The sequence below is a fragment of the Belonocnema kinseyi genome, chromosome 3 (assembly GCF_010883055.1).
Source record: "Belonocnema kinseyi isolate 2016_QV_RU_SX_M_011 chromosome 3, B_treatae_v1, whole genome shotgun sequence".
NCBI lineage: Eukaryota > Metazoa > Arthropoda > Insecta > Hymenoptera > Cynipidae > Belonocnema > Belonocnema kinseyi.
This window is the reverse complement of record NC_046659.1, coordinates 124,659,374-124,667,440: the sequence shown is the minus strand read 5'-3', so window position 1 is coordinate 124,667,440 and position 8,067 is coordinate 124,659,374. Positions and strand designations below refer to the sequence as shown.

Sequence of the window (8,067 nt, the reverse complement as noted above, 5' to 3'; positions counted from 1 at the left end):
TTAAGAAGGCTTCTCATTTTCGAAAAATTAAGAAAATAACTTATTTTGAACCAAAATTATCCAACGTTATAAAAGGTTTATTAATTTGGAACAATATCTTGTAAAGTTATGTTAGCGTTTTTTGTCGAAAATCAAAATTTTCTATTTAAAAATTATTAGATTTTTCAGATTATCATTATCCTTAAGACATCAAATCTGATGGATGAAAATACTTAACAAAAAAAAATAATTCTGGCGGCAATAAAGAAGATACGATTTTTTAAAAATATTTTGGATTACACTCACGTTTTTCACCGGAAGTGCTTACAGATTCTAAAGAGAATTTAACATTTTTTATTAACTTTAATTTTTGTTAAGACATCAATTTGAATTAATTTCTTAAAATATTTTTCTTGCTTTGTTAATGAATTTTAAAAAATTCTTCACAACGAATGCGGTTGATTACGATGATTTTTTTCCCAGATTCCACAATTTGGATTTCACTTGCCATAATTATATTATTTTTTAATTTTAACAAAACATGATAATTGTGAATAAATAAAATAAGATGGAATTTGGGGGAAAACAATTGCTTGATTTAATATAGTTACGAATGTATTTCTCGTAATTGTCTGAAATTTTACATAAACTATTTCTTAATTAACAGAAACAAAATTCTACGAAGGAAAGGAAAGGGAATATTCATGCGACTAATTGGATAAAATATAAGAATTTTTTGCATATTATTTTAATTTTTAATTTGATAACCTTTTGTGTTTTGTCTTTTGAATTAGGTTAAATTTATTTAAATTAGTTTGAAGCTATCTCAAAACAAAAATTAAATATTTATATTTTTTTTTTAGTAAGTGAAGCCATTTTTTGTCTATCGATAGAAATTTCCAGGTTCTAGAATAAAAGAGTTCCTTTTTTGGTGTTTGATCACTTTACAGAAATAATTCTGAAAAAAGATGTTGTTCATTATAAGAATTTTAAGATATTGAAAAACCTGCAGATACTTTTATAATAAATTTTTGTCGAAGTCCTTTGACATTTTTTTCTTTTTTCGAACTGGATTTTAGTCGATTAATGTTACGTATAAAGAGATTTAAAAAAAACTATTTTGTTGTAAAACCGTTAACTTATTGAAAAATATAGCGTGGAAACCCACTTTTTTGAACCCTAGAAGTCATATTACTTTTTCACACCTATATGTTTCTTTGTCATAAAAATTATTTGTAATCATAGCCTTCAGATCCAAGCTGTCCACCGAGAGTGATAGCTAATACTATAGCGGAAATTAAGACGAGGGTAAGTTTATTTTTTCCTAAAAATTAAATCTGCTAATATCATAATAATATAAAATAGTTAGCAAAACAAGAAAAATTAATTTGCAGCCAAGCATTCTAGCCGACGATGCTCTAGATCATCCGATACTCCATAAAAAAGATGTAAGAGTAGTAATTTAAATTTTATTTGAATATTTTGAGCAAGAAATTTAGAATATTAATCCATGATAATTTTCACTTGAAATTAGTTTTTGTAAATCATATTCTAATTTGCTAAACTGTATTTTTCATTTTTTTCAAATTTATTGTACGTAAAATAATATCTCTGATAATAATAGAAAATTTTCCCCGATATTTTTTTCAGATTGTAGAGGATGCACCACTTATGGATGACGGTTCAGATGTAAGTAAATATTCTAAAATAAGAAGAAAAATTCAAATAGTCTTTTATATTAATTATAAAAAATATGAATTTTCAAGGTTATTTATCAGATTACTAAACCCCGTTTTGAAAATTATGTATACGTCTTTCACGAGAAAACTGATGACTCAGCTCTAAGATACATTATTTTTAAAAATTTTGTTATATTGCTTTTCAGGCAAATGAAATTATCCCTTATGTTTACAAAGTATTCCGTACACATATGGATTATATATCATTTTAGTATATTTCAAAAATCATTCAGAAAAAATACATAGAAAAAAATATACATTTGCATTTCACTCCTTTGGTTAAAGTTTTGAATTCAGTTTAAAAATACTAATTAAGCCACTCATATAAGAAAAAAAAGTATACTTATAATTTCTTTTTTAATTTTAAGTCATCTATCGAACTCGGCAAAACTCGTAGAGGAGTATCTTGCTCATGGTTGGATGTGAGTAAAAATTGCATGACGACAGTTAATTAAAAAAGCAATGTATTTCTGTGTCTTTATTTTTAATTTTAATTTAAAATTTAATTAAAATTGTCGCTCTCCTCAAATTTTGAGCCAGCAATTTATGACAGTATTACGTAAAATTAATTTTTTTAGAATCAACGCTTGGAATTATGATAAAACAATTTTTTTTATACTTTACAAACTATTTGTTTTTAATAAAGATCTTTTTTATATACTTTTTAAACAGCTTCGTAATGCATGCAAAAAATGCTTCTTTAATATTAAGTTCACATAACTTTTAGTAGAATCTATAAATAATGAAAAAATCCGAATAATTTATATTTAACTTGCAAATCCTAAAATTTGTTTTATTTTCAGGATGAGAAAGTGAATTGTCAATGGAGTGATACAGTAAGTAGAGAATTTATAAAAGACCGATAATTATTATAAAATAATAGCTGCATAATAGTTTCAACTGTAAAAGGCACTAAATACTAGGGTGGTCCAAAAAGTTTTTTCTCTCAATATTTTAATGTATCTGCAATAAAAAATATCTTGATTTCTAGCCTAGCCGACGAGTAAACCACGGGCCTGGCCCTGTCGATCGTGCGGTAAGTAAAAATACACACGCACACACACATATATGGGGCATTCCATACAAATTAGCCACTACATTTTTTTCCATTTAAAATTTTTTTTTCGATTTATTACTAAAAAATATTCGATAAATGTTTTTTTATTTTAATACGATACGTGGAATTTTCGAGAAATGAATTTTTAAAGTTCCGCGTTTACAAAAAAGACCCTTTCTTCAACCGCTTATACTAAGCAATGTAATGAAGATACAAAAATTCGTCCAAAAGATGAAGCTCGCGTCTTTTCCTCATCTTTTAAATAATCTATACGAAAAAAACCTTATTCTTTATTTCATGAAAAAAGTTCAAACTAAATAAACAAATAATAATTTCTCACACTTGGACCTAATTTTTTTCTTTTTTTTTTCAATTGAAAAAAGTAGTCCGAACGCTTTTTTCAATCCTGGTAAAATTTGAGAGTGGAAAGATGAATACTTTCGGAGCAGTGAATTTTTGGATCGCGGCGCGCACGCACGGAGCCAACCACAGCGCGACTAGCTCGGACTTGAGCTTGACTAGCGGACTTGACCCCTAAGCGCTGAATTGCATTCAATTGTGAACTCGCAAAGCTGTCATATTATAAATGATGAGATTTCATATTATTTAAAATATTAGGTGGAAAATTTTAAACGACGTTGAGTCTCAAATTATAAATTGTGGTAGCTTTTTTATTATCCTTCAAATCGCACTATAAATTGTTAGGATTTTTTACATTTTCATCATTTATGATTGAGAAAGTATTAGAATTGTCGAAAATTTGACATCACACTTATTCAACGGATCTCCACGTTTCGAGACCCCCTGAATCCGAAAATCAGGTTTTCACGATGGCGTCTGTCTGTCTGTCCGTCTGTCCGTAAACACGACAACTCTCGAAAAAAAGAACGAATCAAATTCATCATTGGCACACTTTTTTTAGGTCCTAAAAGAAAGGACAAGTTCGCAAACCAGCTATTTTTGAAAAAAATTCAAAAAGTGAGCGTATTTTCAAAATCTTTTAGACCACTTTTTTCTGATTTTGAAAATTATATGTACGGATATTTATAGTATTAAAAAAAAAAAACAATGTATCCTAATGACTTTTTTCGATAAAAAGAAAATTATCAGATTTATAGCATTTTCAATATTTTTTTAAACAACCGAAAATCAAAATGTGAAGCCGAAAAACGCACGATATGAAAAAAAGTCAAGAAAAGAAAATTATTTCTTTTCAAAAGCCGTACAAGTTTATCATAACCAATTTTTGGATTTTCTTCAAAAATCGAAATTTCAAATTTTGATTGCACAAAAAATAATGGAAAATAAAAAATTCCATTTTGTGGACAAACTATGTAGGATATGAAAAAATATGAATCAACAAAAAGGGTTATCCCAAAAAAAATTTACAACTTCGTTAAGAATGACTTCTTGATAGGACGCGTACTTTTTGTTTTATTCGTGAAAAATAACGTTGAAAAAAAATAAAATAAAAAGAAATGTGTGGAAAAACGACGAAAGTTACGAGAAAAAAATCCAAAAAAACCTGTTTACAAATGTCTGTCGGAAAACGAGCGCGCAGCGCGAGTGTCACGATGAGAATGTGTACCTCAAAGCTTACAGAGCTTTGAGAAACTTAATCTTTGACTATACTTAATTAAGTAGACAATTCAGAATATGAAGACGTATGTAAATACTGCCATCTAAAAGAAATCTTTTTGATAAAGTTTTTTTAAAGCATTCCAAATGCAAAGAATAAATATCCGAGCGCGAAGCGCGAGATTCAACCGTTGCGCGCTCTGGGCGCGCTTAAAATTGCGAGCGAAGCAAGCTGCGCGCAATGAGAATGTGCCCGCGAAGCGGCCAGATTTTTTACTCTAATTTCTACTTTCAATTCGTGGTCTCCGTATGGCTCAACATAGTGAAACGATTATGTTCCTGAAATCGTTTTACATTTTTCGTAACGATTTTGCAGAAATTTTTCTGCTTTGTGTGTTCGATTTTGCTACTCATTTAAAATTATTATACTTATAATTATTAAACTCTCATCGCTCTTGAGGTTTTTTTTTTTAAGTTTGAAAATGTGAATTTTGTTTCCCAGCGATAAAAGAATGCTTAGGAAATATTCTTGCAGCTTTGCAAAAACTTTGGACAAACTTATCTATAGTTATTGTTATTTTTTCCAAACTTGTTTTTGCTTTCGTTATCCATTGTTTGTGCGTGATATTATTTACTCCATTCTTTTTGAATACTGCGGTCATTTTTTCTGACATTTAATCGTTAGTTGGACAAGTTTCACATTGTCCAACAAAACATTCTTCTCTAGGATTTTCACATAAAAAATGTAGCAAAATATCTTTATACTGCGAAATACAATAATTATTGCTTTCCATTGATTTAACCGTCTGCATAAAAACAAAGGGAATCTTAACTTTATAGAAAATAACTCAGATATTTACTGTTTATTACCTAAAGTCATCAGTCTCATATTTTCGTGAATGAGATACAGATAAACATTGTGCGTCCCACAAGTACCAGCAAAAATACAGTGCTCGGGTCGGAGTGAGCAAAATTTTGAAAAACTTATTTTGATCCTTTCATTTTTACGTGCGAATCGTTTATAAACATATTGAAGATTCTCAAAAATTAATCTTTTTTGAACAATTAATTTTTTCCCATCTATTTTTACCGATTTCGTGTCCTTTTGACCTAGCATCATTACACTTACATTACCACGTTCGTAAAATTGTTTAAATTTAATTATTTTTCCAGGGGAAAATGGTTTTTCTGAAAAAAAAAGAAAATTCATTAATTTTCAAGAAAAAGACATCCATCGTTTGATAAAAAAGGAGATATTACTTTTTGTTTCCGGAATCGCTAAAATCCCTTTTTCTTTACGAGATTCCTTGATTTTGCAACAAGAAATCTTGATGCGTTCATCGTTTGCGCTGTTTTGCGAATACTCCAGGTTTTTGGCAAAAGAGTTAAAATTCTCATTCTAGCATATTTAGTCGCATCTTTCTCATGAAATTTTGGTTTTAATTCCTTAATATAACCGAAAGGCACATCTTGGTCATTCTAAAAAACAAATAGATCTTTCAAAATTTAAGATATGCAACCGGCAATGTTACAAAACAACATTACAAATGTTACAAAAAATTACAAATCAAAAACAATTTTAAAAAATGTTACAAGAGAATCATGTACCTCCGTATGATCACTGAATATAGACAAACAATCATCGTCACCAGTCTCAGAGGATTCAAAATCTGATATCACTATGCCATCAACAGAATTTTCCCTCACACCTGAATAGTAAAAATTGCATCATTTTCGAAACTGTTTCAAAATTTGCTTGCAAAGAATCAAATTTTTCAAGAAGAGAAGCAGAAACTCGACGCAAACAATGCTTTTGTTTTTTGCTAACATGATTCTTAACGTTGAATGGATTGCAACAGAGATCTTTGAATTTTGTATACGACATTCTCGACATTTTTACACCGTGATCATCACCAAAACGTTGTTAACACAGAAAAAACAGAAGCTTCCTTTTCTTTTTCCATCACAACACATGTGTTTTAAAAAACGTGAAGTTGACTGAATTAAACTTTATGCCTTTGAAAAATTTCCTTTCACAAATTTTATCATTCCTTTATTCCGTGAACAAGTAATTGTTAAACTCAGGATACGATTGGTAGCGCGACAAGTTTTGAAAAGTTAAACCCGTGTTCGATATGAAAAATAATTGTCTTCTTATCTCGAATTTTGGGACAATGCTCGAGGTACTATCAAAAGAATGGCTCGTTGGGCAAGTTTGCAAATGATCACTCATTGTCAAATTTCGGCCGCGAAATCAGAATCGTTTCGAAAAATGTAAAACCATTTCAGAAACACAATCGCTTCACTAAGTTGAGCCATACGGCGAAAACGAATTGAAAATAAAAGTTCTATCTTCCAATGACGCTTTTGAAATATTCAGTTTTTGTAAACCACAAGTCAAACGATAATCAAACTTTAAGAAATAGTGCAGTTACTTTTTCGAATATTTGACGAAAAACTAGAAATTACAGTTAGAAAATCATAACAATTTATAGTACGATTTCAAGTATAATAAAAAACTTACCACAATTTATAATTTGAGTCTCAACGTCGTTTAAAATTTTCCACCTAATATTTTAAATCATATGAAATCCCATCATTTATAATATAGCAGCTTTGCGAGTTTACAATTGAATTCAATTCAGCGCTTACGTGTGGAAAACTGCTCAAGTCCGAGCGAGTCGCACTGCGGTTGGCTCCGTGCGTGCGCGCCGTGATTAACAAATTCACTGCTCCGAAAGTATTCATCTTCCCACTCTCAAATCTTACCAGCATTAGCGTTCGGGCTATTTTTTTCAATTATAAAAAAGAAAAAAATTAGGACCAAGTTTGAGAAATTATTATTGGTTTATTAACTTTTAACTTGTTTCATTAAATAAATAATAATGTGTTTTTTGGTATGGCTTATTTAAAAGCTAAGGAAAAGACGCCAGTTTCATGTTTAGGACGAATTTTTCTATCTTCATTACATTTCTTAGTATAAGCGGTTGTAAAAATGCTCTTTTTTGCGAACGCGAAACTTGAAGAAATTATTTCTCGAAAATTTCACGTATCATATTGAAAGAAAAAAAATAAGTACTGCATATTTTTGAGTAATAAGCCAAAAAAAATATTTTAAATAAAAAAAAATTTGGTGGCTAATTTTGTGTGGAATGCCACACACACACACACACACACACACAATAGTCAAAGTACATAATCCGGCAATATATATAATGCCTAGGCATCATACATAATCCCTAGGCATTATATATAATTCCCAACAGAGGCCAGGACCAACATATTTGGAAATTAATTACATTTTTTATTATACATTACATTAATTTTACATTTTTCTTAAGGCAATAAAACAATTCAACCGTTATAAAACATTTTCGAGATATTGTTTAATTTTTTAAACAGTTTTCATTGATTTAAACTATTTATTTAAATCTTCTCCTTCAAACTCAAATTTTTATAGATATAAATCTGGACATTCTATCCTTGCACTGATTAAGGACCTTTTTTATAAATACAAAAAACGTAAAAAAAAGCATTTCTGATATTTACGAAAAAACATAAACTTCGTCGTCAAAAAAAATATGGAAAGAATGATTTTTGAAAAGACGATTGTCACGACTCTTTTAACAATTTTATTAGATTTTATATTTAAAATAATAATTTTTTGAATTATTATGCCTGGATTATATAATTTACCTATAACACACACACACA

General features: G+C 29.1%; 1 protein-coding gene across 2 annotated transcripts in view; it reads left to right on the top strand.

Annotated features, from left to right (window-relative positions):
* LOC117170116 overlaps nucleotides 1–8,067 on the top strand; it is a 15,386-nt gene that overhangs the window by 4,828 nt on the left and 2,491 nt on the right. The window contains exons 2-7 of one of the 2 annotated variants that reach the window (XM_033356649.1): nucleotides 1,225–1,287; nucleotides 1,374–1,427; nucleotides 1,630–1,668; nucleotides 2,087–2,140; nucleotides 2,522–2,554; nucleotides 2,710–2,754. In XM_033356649.1, the coding sequence (XP_033212540.1) occupies nucleotides 1,225–1,287; nucleotides 1,374–1,427; nucleotides 1,630–1,668; nucleotides 2,087–2,140; nucleotides 2,522–2,554; nucleotides 2,710–2,754 (288 nt within the window). The remainder of the gene's footprint in view (nucleotides 1–1,224; nucleotides 1,288–1,373; nucleotides 1,428–1,629; nucleotides 1,669–2,086; nucleotides 2,141–2,521; nucleotides 2,555–2,709; nucleotides 2,755–8,067) is intronic. The other variant, XM_033356650.1, reaches the window with a different exon arrangement.